Source organism: Staurois parvus, unplaced genomic scaffold (genome assembly GCF_062004578.1).
Source record: "Staurois parvus isolate SC_StPar_1 unplaced genomic scaffold, SC_StPar_1.0 ptg000233l, whole genome shotgun sequence".
NCBI lineage: Eukaryota > Metazoa > Chordata > Amphibia > Anura > Ranidae > Staurois > Staurois parvus.
In genome coordinates this window covers 1,260,850-1,278,596 of record NW_028318029.1, presented here as the reverse complement: position 1 = coordinate 1,278,596, position 17,747 = coordinate 1,260,850, and the positions used below count along the sequence as shown (strand labels likewise).

The 17,747-nt window shown below is 39.3% G+C and overlaps 1 protein-coding gene across 2 annotated transcripts in view; it reads left to right on the top strand.

Annotated features, from left to right (window-relative positions):
- The window catches only part of NALCN (sodium leak channel, non-selective), a 694,063-nt gene that overhangs the window by 165,184 nt on the left and 511,132 nt on the right, over window positions 1-17,747 (top strand). For both annotated transcript variants that reach the window (XM_089679951.1, XM_089679950.1), the window contains 2 exons: window positions 13,235-13,374; window positions 17,163-17,291. In XM_089679951.1, coding sequence (XP_089536077.1) covers window positions 13,235-13,374; window positions 17,163-17,291 — 269 coding nt within the window. The remainder of the gene's footprint in view (window positions 1-13,234; window positions 13,375-17,162; window positions 17,292-17,747) is intronic.

The following is a 17,747-nucleotide window of genomic DNA, read 5'->3' as shown; positions in this document are numbered from 1 at the left end:
AATATCGCTCCTGTGATGATGGGGGTGAGCAGTATTGGCTAGGAGTGTTTTGGAAACATCCTAACAACAAGCAGGATAGGATGATGCTACTTTTGGAAAATTTTTAGCCTGTCTTCAGGTGGTACGTGAATTGCCTATACCTACTGTATAGTAAGGACATTATCCAAGTTTATTAAAAGCTGCACAGTTTATGTATAGGTGTAATTTAGCTTGACAGTTTTTTAGCAAAGGTGAACTAACCCTTTAAGTCCTAAGTAAAGTATGACATACTGGCAAAGTAGAATCTTCTAACTAGGGATGAGAAAAATGTTAGATTTTGGATCGTTTTGAAGGAGATTTACCAAACTGTGCTGAAGTAAAGCATGACATATTCATCTGCAGATGCAATCAATGAGATAATTCCTATCATGGCTCCATACTGCAAAAGTAGAATCGTCCAACTAGGGATGAGACAAATGTTTGGTTAATTTTGAAGGAGATATACCAAACTGTGCTGAAGTTCTAAATGTTAATTTCCAACCCTATAAAAGTCTGGTTTAGAATTAGTTCTGTGGAAGGACTTTGTAGGTGCATGCATCAGTAAACTGGTATACATCTATGGAAAATTTTAAAAAATTGTATTTTTGTTAGGATTTTTCCAAGATACAAGGAAAACCAAACAATGAAATAGACATACAACAGTGGCTACTAAGTCCATTAAGTCACAACCATAAGGATGGAGCAGTTACAAGGAGTATTGACTATAACCAAAAATTAGTCCGCAAAGGAGTATTAAGGAAATCATATAATACAGATGCCAAACATAGAATGGGGTGGGGGGAATCACACCATGGGTATCAGAAATCAAGGGGAAGGCACATGAGGTGCATCTGAGGACCAAAATGAAAGGTTAGCCAGTAATCTAACCATCAGACATGACTCACTCAGGGTAGAATTCAAAACGATCCCAGATTTTCATAAATTTTGTAGGCATATTTCAACTATGCTAGATAAGAATTGGCAATTTGAAGGGGGGATTTTGATAGCCAGCAGGAAGCAATAACTCTTTTGGCTGCAAGTAAATAAAGGACATCAATCTTCTAGAATGTTTGGAGATGCCCGGATACAGCAGACCAAGCAAAAAATAGATGGGGTCAAGGGGTAATTGTACATCTAAGAGGAGACTGCAAAAGAGTCTGAACAAACAACCAAAGGGGTTGAGTAATGGGGCATTTCCAGAAAATATGATAAAGGGTGCCCACAGCACCACAGCATCTCCAACAAAGACAAGAGACCAATGGATTACGTGCATGCAAAACATCTGGAGTCTTATACCAAAATAATATAATTTTCTAAGATGTCTCTCTCTGCACCACACACCTAGACACCTGAGCAGAATGTTCCCATATTTTCGACCAAAGTGGGAGCGAAATTGTTCTATTTAATATATTGGGCCATTTTCGCATGTAAAGGTGGCTAGACTCAGTCAGAGTGATCAAGTCATGAAGGATTTTTATAAATGGATGAGATTAAGCGTGCTTCATGTGGGCCACAAGCACATAAGAGTTCAAAACCAGTAGGTATATCAAGGATTAGGGATGGAGCTTTTGAAAGGAAGTAGTGCTTAATTTGGGGATATGAGTAAAAAAAGTGTTTTGGATTATTAAATTTATTCTGTATTTCAGCAAATGGTCAAAGCATGTGGGGGTAGGATGTACTAGGTGTCTACGTTGAAATAGTCCAGTTCAAGACCAGGGAAGCATTTGACCATATGATAGACTATCTGGAATATTCGGGTTGAAAAGTATATTTAAGAGAGAAAGGCATTGAGAAGTGAGAGAGAACTGTGCACAAAACTTTGCTAAAGGGGTATGTAATGTAGGAAGGGAGGTATGAAGCTGGGTTAAGGTTAAAAGGATATCTTCAGCAAATAGGGATAACTTATACTCCCATCCCCTCAGAGATATTTCTCTAATATCAGGTTGGAAACAAATTGCCTCAGTAAGGGGTTCCAGACATAAGATAAAGATCAACAAGGGGCAACCTTGTCTGGTACCATTACTGAAAAAGAAAGTATGCAACAAAAAAGAGGACATTTGTACCTGAGAGGTAGGATAGGAGTACAAGGGTTGTAATGCTTGAAAAATGGGGCCAGAAAAGCCATAATGCGTGAGCATGGAAAACATGAAGGGCTGACTAAGTCTATCAAATGCCTTTTGGACGTCTAGACTAAGAACTAAGGCAGGTCGTTGCGTTTTGTTTAAAAGATCGATGAGATCTATGGTTCTTTTAGTGTTATCACCTGCATGCCATGTGGGAACAAAGCCCACTTGGTCTTTTATGTATCAGTCAGAAGCATCTGGGTAAATCTGTTTGCTAGGATCATAGTGAAAATTTTATAATCTGAATTGAGTAAGGCAATGGGATGATAGTTGTCAGGGATGGAAGTATTTTTGTCCGGTTTGTGTATGATTAAGATATATACATGAAGAAACTGGGGATGGGGAACAGTACCTGCCATCGATGGGGTAAAGAGGTCTAATAGGTATGGGGATACAATTGGTAGGAAGGATTTATAATAGGAATATGGTAGCCCATCAGGACCAGGTTTGGTAAATGTTTAACAACCTCTGCCAGTTATTCACCAGGGATATCTGCATTCAGTTTAGAGAGATTAGCTGTGGAAAGTTTAGGTAAGGGAATTGAAGCAAAAAAATTTTTTAAATTTCTCGGGGGTGAAGAGAAAGTAGGGGTCAGAATTAACACAATCATATAATTTCATATAAAAGTTGCCAAATACCTGGGATTTAGATCAGGGGCAATAAGTCGGGGTACCATCTGCTTGAAGTAGGTTATCTGGGAGAGAATAAAAAGGGCAAGGTTTAACTTTGACTAACATTCTATAGGGTTTTATTAGCATATTCATAAAACATTTGTTTAGCCCAGTGCAGAGATTTGGCAGTTTTATTCATTTCTAAAAATTTGATGCAGTTGCGCAGATAACAGTGCGCAGATGGTCCACCGAGGAGGAAGCAAGGAGAAGAGTCTCCACTTTATGTAACTGGGTGAGGAGAGAGGAGCGTCAAAATGAGGTCTCCTTCTTCTGCTAAGAACCCGTTGCTATACATAGGCCTCTAAAAAAAAGCCTTATGAGCTTCCCAAAGGGTGGATACCTCAGGCTCCGTTCCCATGTTAAGTTGGATTAATTCTGACAATTGTTCTGACAATACAGCAGATATTGTTGGGTTGCGTAACAAGGATTCAGAGTGGTCTGACCAGGTGATAGGGTTGATTTCAGAGGCGACCACATGTGTTAATATGGGGGTAAACACAAAAAAATAGTCTAATCTAGAATAAAGTGTATGGGGGGGGGGTGAAAAAAAACATATATTGTTTATTAATGGGATGTTTCACCCTCCATGTGTCCAAGAGATTGAGCTCTAATTAATTTGAAGTAAGAGGTGGATAATTTATGTACTCTTTACTGGGGAGAGGTTTGGTTTAATGTTTGCCTATCTTTCAATGGAGACATGGTCATGTTAAAATCACCACCTACAATTGTAAATATTTCAGAAACTCGCTGCAGTGTATCAAAAACTTCAGTAAGAAATTAAACTTGACCTGAGTTGGGTGCATAAATTTTGACCAAAGAAAGAGAACAGGTCATGTACTCACAGTCCAGGAAAATGTATCGTCCCTGATGATCTAAGGTAGAAGACTTAATTCTCATTGGACATGAACACCTAATCAACATTCCCTCTCCAGCTTTTCCAGAAGGGTCAGAAGCAACATAGGAATTTGGGAAGTCTTTAGAAACAAATTTACACGTGCCTCTGGCACGGAAATGCCTTTCCTGGACCATGATCACATCAGCAGACGAGGATTTAAACTCTTTCAAGGCTAACCAACACTTCTGAATAAATTTTAAACCCTTCACATCATATGAAAGTATACGTAATGCCAGGATTCAACATCAAACTTCTATGCATTCGTTATCATAAAGAACATATTAAGGATACCCATGGTGTGGAGCGTAAGAAGGGGTAAATAACAAAGAAATAAACATACATAAAATGAAGATGTATAGAGCTGAACAATGTGTTAGAGTCAAAAAGGAACCTGAAAAAAAAGAATAAACCATACAAAATGCCTGAGAAGCTGCTGCTACTCAGGAAGTCTAGGTCTAGTCCCAAGACCTTGTAGAGGGGCATGGAGACCTTCAACATCAGGCATAGGAGGTCCCCGCTGCTATCTAGGTGACAAAACTGAATAAAAAATGTGTAACCTTAAAGGGGAGAAAAACAGATTGACAAATGTAAGTCATTACTCATACCATGGGTTAAACAAAATTCACATATTTGGGAACTCGCCTTAATCAGAGGGGCGCTCATTACTTTACATTGTAGCAAAGTGTAATTTCTTCAGTGTTGTCACATGAAAAGATATAATAAAATATTTACAAAATGTGAGGGGTGTACTCACTTCTGTGAGCTACTGTATGTGCGTGTGTATGTATATATATATATATATATATTAGGGATGCACCGATACTTGTACCGGTGCTGATACCGAGTTTTTTCATGAGTATTCATACTCGTGAAAATGCTCCTGATACCGTAAACCGATACTTTGCGATGCGAGTTGCGTCATGACAAATTACACCACAAAGATTAGCATGCAATTTGAACAGGAATACGATTCTTGATCAAATAGCATGCAATTTCCCCACTGCTCTTATGTGAACCCAGACTTGTCATAGCCAGAGTTCCCACAGGAGCGGAGCAAGGAACCTCCCTGCAGGGGTCCTATACTGAGCAGAGAGTGGGCATGTGGGGATGTATACTATGGAGGCAGATGCTCCATATTCTCAGCGGTAGGAGAGGAGAGAAAGCCGTGGGCATTTGAAAATCCCCACAGCTTTCTCTCCTCTGCTTGCAGGGATGACAGTTTGGGCTAGAGGACATTTTTTCATTTGATCAGCGCTGTCACATGGATGGTGCTGACCAATCAGATGCCATCTAGCCTGTACTGTCATTGCTGAAAGGAGAAGAGAAAAATCTGCTTCATAGGTCTGGGGATTTGGAATCCCTGTGGCTTTCTTTCCTCTCCTTGCAGCGATATTATGGTGTTTACCAATCAAAAGCCCTCTAGCCCGGACTGTCATCCCTGCAAGGAGAGGAGAGAAAGCGTCAGGAAACCTCCCTGCACCACTCCTGTGTGAACTCCGGCTATGCCAGCTTGGGTTCACACGGGAGCAGTGGGGAAACTGCATGCGATTTGGACATGAATCGCATTCCTGTTCAAATCGCATGCTATTATTTGCGGTGCAATTTGTGTCCATACATTTTGTATTGATGCAAATCCCACCGCACAGTATTGGTAATCTGTATTGGTGAGTACTTGACTGAAAGTATCGGTACTTGTACTCTGCAATCAAAAATTATATATATTGCTCAGAAGGAACGCTTTTTAATCAGAGTATAGCATCAAGTCAATGAAACTCCTGGGATATTGATCTGGTCAGTTAATTAGCAGAAGGCGTTGTTAATCAGTTTCAGCTACTTTGGTGTGAATGAAATTAACAACAGGTGCACTAGATGGGCAACAATGAGACAACCCCCAAAACAAGAATGGTTTTACAGGTGGAGGCCCACTGACATTTTTTTCCCCTACTCATCAATTCTATTGACTATTTTTCACTAGTTTTGCATTTGGCTAGGGTCAGTGTCACTACTGGTAGCATGAGGTGATGCTTGGATCCTACAGAGGTTGCACAGGCAGTTCAACTCCTCCAGATGGCACATCAATAAGTGCCATTGCCAGAAGAGCATCTCAAGAGCATGGAACAGATTCAAGGAGACAGACAGTTCCTCTAGGATAGCTGGGCAGGGTCGTAGAAGGTTCTTAACTTGTCAGCTGGACTGGTATCTGCTCCTTTGTGCAAGGAGGAACAGGATGAGCACTGCCAGAGCCCTACAAAATGACCTCCAGCAGGCCACTGGTGTGAATGTCTCTGTCTCTGACCAAACAATCAGAAACAGACTTCATGAGGGTGGCCTGAGGGCCCATCATCCTCTAGTGGGCACTGTACTCACTGTTCGGCACCACAGAGCTCGATTGGCATTTGCCATTGAACACCGGAATTGTCAGGTCTGCCACTGGTGCCTTGTGCTTTTCACAGATGAGAGCAGGTGCACCCTGAGCACATGTGACGGATGTGAAAGGGTCTGGAGAAGCCGTGGAGAATGTTAAGCTGCCTGTAACATCGTTCAGCATGACCATTTTGGTGGTGGGTCTGTGATGGTCTGAATAGGCATATCCATGAAGGGATGCACAGACCTCTACAGGCTAGACAATGGCACCCCGACTGCCATTAGGTATCGGTATGAAATCCTTGGACCCATTGTCAGACCCTACGCCAGTGCAGTGGGTCCCGGGTTCCTCCTGGCGCACGACAATGACCAGCCTCATGTGGTGAGAGTAATGCAGGCAGTTCCTGGAGGATTAAGGAATGGATACCACTGAATGGCCCCCAAGCTCACCTGACCTAAATCCAATAGAACACCTCTGGGATATCCTGTTTCGGTCCATCCGACGCCACCAGGTTGCACCTCAGACTGTCCAAAAGCTCAGATCTGGGAGGAAATACACCATCCATTGTTTCATTAGGAGCAATCCCCCACATTGCCAGGCATGCATACAAGCACGTGGGGGCCTTACAAACTACTGAGTACCAGTGCAATGAAATTTCAGTAAAATGAACTAGTCTGCTGCATAATTTTTTCACTTTAATTTTCTGGGTGTCATAGAATTCAGTCCTCTGTAGGTTGATAATTTTCATTTACATCAAATGATGGGGCATCCTAACATTCCTAACACATTACCCAGTCCATAACAGTATAGATATCAAGTATGATATTTTTCCCCATTGAGATCTGATGTGTTTTCAAAGTGTTCCTTTTTCGAGCAGTGTGTGTGTGTATAATTATATAACAGTAGTATCCCTCACGTTTCAATTAACTTTCTCAGGGGATAGAGCTGATATGTAAAGAATGCAGGGTTTCAAGCACAGTCAGCCATGTATATTAAAAGTAGTCCATTCAAATAGTGCCCAGACCAGGACTTGAAGAAAGGACCCCAGTGCTGAAAGTGCTATCTACTAAGTCACAGTCACTTCCTTTGTCCACCACCCCACCTTCCTCCTCACAGGCATGCCAAAACTAAAATACTAGCCTTTGTCTTCATCATATCCCAGCTTGAATATTGTATCACCCATGTAAACAGGCAAGTTAAATTCTAAAGCTGAATTCTGCTTCCTAACTCTTCTACCTCAAATCATACTTCACTATGTTGGTCTCTAAGTTGACTTCCAATAACTATTTAAAATTTCATCGCAGTCCTACAGTGCTCTCTTGTCTATACTCAGGATTGAGCTTCAGTAGCTTCAGCAGCAGTCACATGGCTATTTGTTAGATGAATGTTTAAAAAGTGACACTTGGCAGGTTGCTCTGACCATTTCCAAGTATCCTTCAAATGCCTTGACTGATTAATATACTGACTACGTGTGTTCAGTACAAAAGGTGTTGCTGGATGTTGCATTGTAGCACAACAGATTAAATGTTGTGGCTGGCCATTCACTTCATTGGTTTAGATGAACATTTTGATTGTGACCAAACAACCCCTAAAAATAAGAGAGTTACAGTTCATCTATACAAACATGTATACAATAGGTACAATACATTCTGTTCAATCTCTGATCTACCACTGCTTTCCACTCAACTTTCTTATAGAGCAGATATATTCACCACATACAGTACATTGTTTACTTTTTCCTTTTAAATCATCTTTGTGTACATTATTCATTTAGCTTGTATGCTTGTCAGGGAGGGTTGCTCTCTCTTACCATATCTTGTTTTGCTTTTTATTCTTCAGTCTTGTTTAAATATTTTTTGTCATATTGGTACAGCAGAGCTTATGCTGCAGAATGCCCCAGAAGATAACAGCGCTATGTAAGGCCTGGTTCACAGCAGTGTACATTTTGCAGTGCTTTTTGCAATGTGTTTTTATTTTTTAATGCGTGTTTTCAACTTGTTTTTGACACTTTTTTAATGCATTTTGCCTGTTGCATTTTGTTTGGGGGAGACACCTTGTTGCTGGGCAGATTCAAAGTGCATCAAAAACGCAGTACTGTGCTTTCTGTAGCATCTCTATTAAAGTCTATTGAACCAAAAATGCAACTTTGTGTTTTAAAAAAGTCCCTGACCCTTTCCAAAAAAGCATAGGTGTAAACGTGTTCCATAGCAAACTATGTTAATTGGACTGAAGTGTGTTTCTGCAAAAAGCACTAAAAAAGGCATTGGTATGAACCAGGCCTAAGTGAATAAAGTTGAGGTTTGGGCTTTTCACTACAATGGAAACAGGTTCAAGAGTCTCAGTCCCTGAGAATGTATGTGCAGATGTTCCCAGAGATTTTTTAAGAACCATAATGCATTGCATGATCTTTAAACTATAGTCAGCATGTTTAAGTCATTTGGGGAATTTTTCCCAATTAGAACCCTCACTATAAAGGGGGAGGGGGCACAGTGCAGCCAGAGGGTCAGTGAATTGGAAGTGGATATTGAAAAAGCACAGAGAAACTTGGCAAGCTGCATAGGGAATGATCAGGGCAGTTAGGAAACTTTATATCTGATTGCTAACTCTTTGGGCAATCAGTCCCTTTGTTGCTTTTTTTTAACATCAGGGGCTTTTTTGTCTTTTTATTTATTTATTTAATTTATTTATTTTTGTGATTATGTCAGTGGGCAAATTGTAGCTGCAGTCCCATTCAAAACATTTTTTATGCTGCAAGGCTTCCCATTGAAAAAAGGTTAATAATGCCTGTATTTTAGGTTAAACTGCTTTTATTTATACTGTTAAAGTAAAAAGTATTTTGGTATTCTAATTTTTTTCTTTTTTTTTATGTTGACACAGCCCTTTCACAGTTTGGAGTACTCAAAGTGGAGCATTCACTTGTTCTTGGAGCTGCATTTTGTAAAGAAAAAAAAACACCTCCTATTATATCATTCACATTTGCTGCACCCCCCATCGCCACAGATAAAATAAAAGTTAGGCATACAACACTTAGTCCTACTGTCCCTTATTAAAACTGTACTGCTGCTGGTCAATGTTTCACTGTAAAGCCGTCTCCTGTAAATGTGGGCCTAGACTTGCTCATTAAATTTGGCCTGCTGCTGGACTTTTATGCCTGTTTTCCTTAATTAAATAGCCAATTTTACACCGCTGTATCTAACCCCTGCTAGATCTGTAGTAAATTTTGGCCTTGCCTTGCTTGTTAAAATAGTATTTCTACTGGTCATTTTTATACAGCCTTGTCACCTGCCTGTACTCTTGTACTTTGTCCATTTTCTGTCATTAAAAATGTCCTACTGCTGGCCAATTTTAAACTTCTGTATCATCTGTATCTGTATCTTGATTCATAGTGAAGGTTTGATAAAAATCAGTCAGCAGCAGGACAGTTTTGCATCAGCAAGAACAGGGACAGCAACCCTGAACTACTGACATATTTCTGCTAAAGCTACCTGGAAAAAAAATGAAATTAATTGGGTTGAGCTGCTGCTGTATATATGCCAGCTAACTGTAAATAAAAATTTGATTCCACATCCAATTATGTGCCACTATTGTATGCTGTTGCTGAGCCTGTTCTTGAAAATCATATAGCGCTCTGAAACTACAAAAACATTGTACATGTGCCCCATGGCACATTTTGAAAGTAGTTTGTGTTAACCCTAAAATGGTCAGTGTTTAGCAGCAAGATTTTACCGCCAAAGACTCAATAGAATTTGCCTCTAAATTCAAATTCACTTTAAGCCAGGAAGTCCAACAATGTAAGGTAAATGTAAGGGTGGAGTGAAGATAACATCATTACACTAACAGAGGCTCTGAAAGAATAGTGGTACAAACCAATTTGGAGCAAGATTATGCCCTGTGTCTGCACATTACCTTTATGCAGTCAGTGCACCTACCAATGTGAGTGTGATTTTATTTAATATTTAATCACATACAGGTGAAACTCGAAAAATTAGAATATCGTGCAAAAGTTCATTTATTTCAGTAATGCAACTTAAAAGGTGAAACTAATATATGAAACTCATTACATGCAAAGCAAGATAGTTCCGTGATTTGTCATAATTGTGATGATTATGGCTGACAGCTCATGAAAACCCCAAATCCACAATCTCAGAAAACTAGAATATTACATGAAACCAATAAAACAAGGATTGTACATAGAACAATATAAGCATGCATATGTACTCAGTACTTGGTTTGGGCTCCTTTTGCAGCAATTACTGCCTCAATGCGGCATGGCATGGAAGCTATCAGCCTGTGGCACTGCTGAGGTGTTATGGAAGACCAGGATGCTTCAATAGCGGCCTTCAGATCTGCATTGTTCGGTCTCATGTCTCTCATCTTTCTCTTGGCAATGCCCCATAGATTCTCTATGGGGTTCAGGTAATGGGGAGTTTGCTGGCCAATCAAGCACAGTAATCCCACGGTCCTTGAACCAGGTTTTGGTGCTTTTGGCAGTTTGGGCAGGTACCAAGTCCTGCTGGAAAATGAAGTCAGCATCCTCCAAAATCTCCTGGTAGATGGCTGCATTGACCATGGACTTAATGAAGCACAGTGGACCAACACCAGCAGATGACATGGCTCCCCAAATCAACACAGACTGTGGAAACTTCACAATGGACTTCAAGCATCTTGCAATGTGTGCCTCTCCATTCTTCCTCCATACTCTGGGTCCTTGGTTTCCAAATGAGATGCAAAATTTGCTCTCATCAGAAAAGAGGACTTTGGACCACTGAGCAACAGACCAGGTCTGTTTTTCTTTAGCCCAGGTAAGATGCTTCTGATGTTGTTTGTTGTTCAGGAGCGGCTTGACAAGAGGAATACGCCATTTGAAGCCCATGTCCAGGATCTGCCTGTGTGTGGTGGCTCTTGATGCACTGACTCGAGCTTCAGTCCACTCCTTGTGAAAGTCCCCAACACTTTTGAATGGCCTTTTCCTGACAATCCTCTCCAGGCTGTGGTCATCCCTGCTGCTTGTGCACCTTTTTCTTCCACACTTTTCCCTTCCACATAACTTTCTATTAATGTGCTTTGATACAGCACTTTGGGAACATCCAACTTCTTTTGCAATTACCTTTTGAGGCTTTCCCTCCTCATAGAGGGTGTCAATGATGGTTTTCTGCACAACTGTCAGGTCAGCAGTCTTTCCCATGATTGTGATTCCTACTGAATCAGACTGAGAGACCATTTAAAGGCTCAGGAACCCTTTACAGGTGTTATGGCTTAGCTGATTAGAGTGGGACACTTTGAGCCTAGAATATTGCACCTTTTCACAATATTCTAACTTTCTGAGATTGTGGATTTGGGGTATTCATGAGCTGTAAGCCATAATCATCACAATTATAACAAATCACGGCTTAAACTATCTTGTTTTGCATGCAATAAGTCTATTTCATATATTAGTTTCACCTTTTTAAGTTGCATTACTGAAATAAATGAACTTTTGCACGATATTCTAATTTTTCAAGTTTCACCTGTATTTTACAGAAAGCACTATGAGGATAGCATATGTTTTGTCTTGAGTGCTATTGTCTGGGGAGTCAGGAGGTCTGTATTGACGTAAAGATTGACAGAGTGCATTTAAATGAACTGTAGAACTTTTTAAAGAAAAGGTCTCACTTGAAAAGTGAGACAAATTTGTGATGATACACAAGGTGGAGGAGAAGGGGAATTCCTCTAAAGGAGGGATGGTTTGAAGTGAACAAAGAAGAGTTACCAAAAATGGACTTAAGTGTTTATAAATTGGTGAACTTTTGGAAACTAATATGTGCAATTTTTGTTTTTAACGGTGGAAACATTTTAAAATGGTTTTAAAATTATTTTTTTTACCTTAATGCATTCCCTGTATTAAGGTAAGAAAAACCTCCCCAATATTTGCCCCCCCCCATCCCTGAACACTTACCTGACTCCTCTCACCACTCCACCACTGTCCCATCTGCAGCACTACTTCTGCACTTCCTGGTCTCACAGGAAACACAGGCATCAGCAGCAGCTATAAGCGCCTGCTGTTGTCAGTCATATCCTGTGAGGAGGAAACTGGGGTGTGTGGCCAAGCCAGATTGTGTGTGTCTATGGAAGCACGCTTAGGAGTGGGGCCATGCTTAGGGGCCTCAGACAAGAGCAGGAGTGAAGAGCACTGGTAGGGGACCCCAGACGAGGAGGAGGGGGACCACTCTGTGCAATGCTGTTTAGAACCACTTTAATGTTTATACACACATTCAGCATTTGGGCCTTTTGTATAGTAATTTTTTAGTAAACGTTTATGTGGAATAAGGTAATTGTATATAAGATTTATATGATTGGTTGGACGTAGAGTAGATAGTACTACACTTTTATTGGCAATATATAATAATAATAATAATAATAATAATAATAATAATAAAACAACCCAACTAAAGAAAATCTTTTTTTTTTTTGCTGCCTTTTTCTTGGGGTTATTTAGGGCACTGATTCAGAAAATTGCATGGGCTAGACTGCATCAGCTGTAGTTTCTTAGATATGACTGAATTTATAAAATTTTTAGTCAAGTTTTGAAAAGATCTTGGTGATCAACTTATTATTCTTTTTACCTAGTTTGTGTTTTTTGGCACAAGTCAGCAGATATAGTAGGAGTGTTTTATATACTTCCAATTATAATTTTACATCAGAAACATTGGATTCTAAAGTGTACGTTATTAACTGTATTATAGTTAAGACCATATAGGAGATGTGTGTGTATTGCTACTTATATCGTTTTCACTTTTGCAGATCCAGCACCATAGAGGATATAGCTACTTTTTTATGTGTGTTCTTTCATGCTACAGGGAGTTTAAATAAAACACTACATTAAAATATCTTAATTTTTGAAGGGCGCCCAGAGTGAAGAGTGGTATATGGCATTCATTCTGTATCTCAAAAAGTAGAGCTGATAGGGAAAAATTGGAATTGACAGGTCAAGAATACTGAGGAACAGGTCTAAAATTCGAGATACCAAAATGTGCATCTGCCTGTGTAATATATTGTAGATATTTTGGGTTATTCATGGATAACGAATCATCATAGTAGAGGAAAAATGTAATATATTTTTATTAATGTGACATAATCCAGCATGCTTTTGTGGTTTAATTTTATTTACTTTTTATGCAACCAGGTGTTTGAAATAGCAGAAGTGGTGGATCAGATGTCTCCATGGGGAATGTTGAGGATTCCACGCCCGCTGATAATGATTCGAGCCTTCCGCATTTATTTCCGATTTGAGTTGCCAAGATCAAGGATAACAAATATTTTAAAGTATGATTTTCCTACTTCACTTTAGTAAATAAAGTACATTCTAAGATGTGATCAACTAACCTGTATGAAGCAACTTTACTTTGTGTTACCAGCCGCAGGCATATAGAATGCAGCCAAACACTCAACACTGAATAAAACACATATCATAAAGCACACTGTGTTTTCCATCATGGAGTCAACTGTTTGCACGAAGTATCCAAGTAACATGAGTAAACCTCAAAAATATAAGTCATGCCAGAGCAAAAAAAATGACATGCCAGTGTTAGGTTAGTTTGTACATTTTTCTCATATCAAGTTCAGAAGAGTTGAGAATTTCAAATAACATGTTCCAGAAATACTTTCTTATAAGATTTTGTTCCTCAAAAGTAAACCTGTCACTTCTCAGATTGCTTATTAAATTTCCCTAAAATTACTTAAAGGTCTGAGATTTAATTTCCTGATTTGCATTCAGCTAATTAAGATGTAAAACTGCCTTAAGATACATCCTAGCTAATTACCATATGAGACTGTACTCTCAGTGGTGATACAACTATTTGATAGATTGTTCAGTATAAATTATTATTCATTTTTTTTTGGGGGGGGGATAACTTTTATGTTACATTACATTTAATATTTAGCATTGAGGTAATATGTTAACTGTGTATGTATTGGTTTTTGTTCATATACATTGGCATCTAAAATTTCCATTGTTCGGAGTGCATAGATGGTAGAAAGAAAAATCCTTAAATACGTTTTTTAACATTTCTTTTTAACTCCCTAGGGGACCAAGTACATATAGTATATGAAGGAGTGACCAGTGTTTTTGGGCCATGTTATACACAGCACAGGTCCTGATCATTCATTTTTAAAAGTGAAGCTCATAAAGCACTGCAGTGCTGTGTGATTCATTGGCCGGGCTGTGCATGTATAAAAGCAGTTGCTGATAGACACACAGAGCAACAGCACTAAGTAATCTGTGTTTATTGTGAATAAGTGATCAGAGTCAAAGCTCTGTGAGATTTTTTACTATTATCAATGAACAAGCACTGCTAACTGTACCTTCATAATAGTGACAAATCACTTGGATTAGAGAGGGGATAAGGCTCTGTGCTGGCTGTAACTCCCCCACAGAAAAGCCCATAATTTGGGTTTCAAAAGGGGGTGGAGATGCACCCAGCATTAGGAGATGTGTGTGAGACAACAGGGCCACCAATTAGAAAGACACCAAGTGGTATTTGCACATGGCTTACTGGAGAGTTGCATAACAATTTAAAAATGATAGTTCTCCTTTAAGGGGTACCTTTTGGACAAAGCCATGTAATTGAGATGGGCAGGTATTAATTAGCCTAACACCCGATGGAGTAAATAGAGAGGTACTTTATTGCAAAATTAGGTCTGAGAACACAGTCCCATCTTAACTGGTACAGCAAGACAGTATCAACTAGCAAGTCAATATGTGCTGCAAACAGGTATAATATTTACTGTATATATGACCATGTGCTATGTTGAACATTCCACACGGTCCATCCTATCAGTTAAGCAATCCCCTTAATAAGCTGGTTATAAATAAGTCCCAACAATCCAAAAGTTTTAAATCCCAAACTCCCAGTTCACTAGGTCCCCTAAATTAACAATATTATCGGCAGCAGTAATAGTAAAAGTGCTGTTCACAGTAACAAATATCCCTTTATAATCCATGGCTGATATCCTTAATTGTGACCCTGTTTTCTGTTCAGTGCAGGAAAAAATGTTGCTTCTTTTGGGGTCCTTACCATTCAGTCCTGCAGCAGGTTTTCTCTCCAATTCACACAGCAGCAGCATTCTTCCATCCAGCACCCATGAGGATCTCTCCCATTCTCCCTAAAGGCTTGGGGCCAAGCATCCCATCCCCCTTTATGAACAATATAGTTTCCAGGGCTTTCTATCTGGAAACTTCCCTTGCTGAGACCATTGTTGTTCTCTTCATCAACATGTTGCCTTCCCTCACCCATAATACAAATTAGATTCCAGCATCTTCTTTTCTGGAAACTTTACTGCTGGAAAGTTCTTTTCTAGGATATTTCATCCTCTTCCATCCTCTCCCAAAGACCCTGCCCAGTTAGTCATATGAGCGATTTTAGATGTTTAGGTGTTTTAAGTAAATGCTGCAAAGAAATAAGCCCATAGTATAATGTACACTACCCATACCAAACAAACAGTAGTAACTGGAAGTAGGCCAGTTCAAGATATTTATGTATTGGTTACGTCAGTTTGCTCTTAGTGCTTTACTCACTAAACTGTTTTAGTGAATAAACCCAGTTGTCTATTACCTTTGCTGAACTATAAAATAAAAAAAATATAAGGTGAGATCAACATACATTTTTTTATGAGAATTTCTATTTCTCCCTTGAGCAATGTCCACTTGGTTACAGTATTTTGCTTTCAGTAAATTTGTATTGAAAAGTTTAAAAGAACACAGCTTGTGTACAGTATTTGCCTCATTCTCATGTGATGAAACAAGAGCTATCCTGTATAATCTAAAGAAAGATGGCAGTTACAGTAAAATGTTGTAGAAGATTCTTGCACGCTTTTAGCTTTACACCCAGAAGAGGCATGCTTCATTTCTGTTTTTGTTCTCCTTATCAATATTCTTATCCACCACTCCCCCTCCCCTTTTTGGAGCTCTTTTAAATGTTGGTCTGTTTGTGTGTTGCCTGCTCTTACCCAGTTCTCTTATCCAACTTTGCTTTTTAATGCCTCTTTTCCTCTGCTCTGCAAGGATTCTTCTCTTCTCAATCACTCTCCTAAACTGTTCCCTTTCTTCAGTCTGTCAATTAGCATAATTTCTCTCCCTCCATTTTACCATCACTATGCTTCTTCTTTTCAGTCTCTTCTCTTCTGACCGTGTTTTCTTAATACTCTCTCTTCTGTATCCTCTACTTCTGCTTCTCCCAGATATTTCCTCAATGCTTCCATTTCTGCACTCACAAATTTAGAGCCACTGCATGGAACATCCCTGCCCCTTTTATCTTACTGTCTCTGCTGTCCTTTTTGTGCTAATGTTTTTTTTAAGACCCTGCATTCACTATATCTGGTCTCCCACAGTACACAGAACATGGAAATGCAATTATTTAAAAAAATATAAACTGATAAATACCTTGTCTCATCAGCAGTGTATAGCAGTCTTGTGACTTCTATCAGTGTTTGGCCGAGCACTGGTTAATCTTGTAGGAGGAGTTTTCATTCTCCTCTGACTGTCCTATGAGGCTGCATGACCCCTGACCCTCTGTCTGGACAGTGCTGATTGGCCCTGTGCAGATCACAGTCACCCTCCCAAAGAGAAAAAAACTCTTTAGCAGTAAACACCAAACTGAGCATGTGCATAGTGTCTCCTAGGGCTCTGTACTATCAGCAGATGGATTGGGGACAGTAGAAGGGGAGGGTCAGAGAACATGGGCTCAAACAGCCATTTTACACAATGCAGAGGATTAACCCCTTAGGTTCCCCAGCGAGTATAACAAGCATGCTTTACTGCATATACAGACTGATTTTACTGTTGTGGGTTTAGTAACACTTTAAGGGTCTCTATTCTGTGCTCTTTGTTCCTTCCCAAAACTCTGCCAAAACTCAGTGAAGGTACACTGTGGTGCCCATGTATTGGAGTCATCCTTGGCATTTACACTTAACAGGCAGTTAGATTTTATTGTACTAAAATTAGGAAGTTGAATTGGTACAGGCCAAAAGAATTTACTACTGTGGTCAGTTTTACACTGTATTAATAAAAAAATGACTTGTAAAAATGTAAAGTCTGCATACTTATTTTATTACAGGCGCTCAGGGGAACAAATCTGGAGTGTCTCCATATTTTTGTTATTTTTTCTTCTCCTCTATGGAATTCTCGGAGTTCAGATGTTTGGAACTTTCACTTATCATTGTGTTACAAATGACACACAGCCAGGGTAAGTGATGTGGTTCCTGTTTTTACTCATACCCTAAAATGATTTGTGTTCATCATTTTTGTATTCCAACAATAACTGCTATTGAGGAAAAGCATTTTAATAGTGTGTTTCCACACATTAATATCAATGATGCTTGAAGCATAACTTTATAAGCCAGATTACAATAGTAAGGTACTTTTAGACCTGAAGACAATTATTACATTTCACTTCTGTAAGTAAAACAAAAAGGATTATTTTTTGTCTTTTGGTTTTCTGATATAAAAAGGTTTCTAGAATAAATTTTATACAGGTTTTATAGTCCATATTTTTCCAAGAGAAGAATGTGATTTGAAATGAACCTTTTCATTGCCATTGTTCTGCTCATTGAACCAGAATTGAGGTTTTGATGTGCAGCAACAAAACACATGACATGACAAGCACTTCAAGTTCTTTAAATCTACTGTATGTATGTTTTTT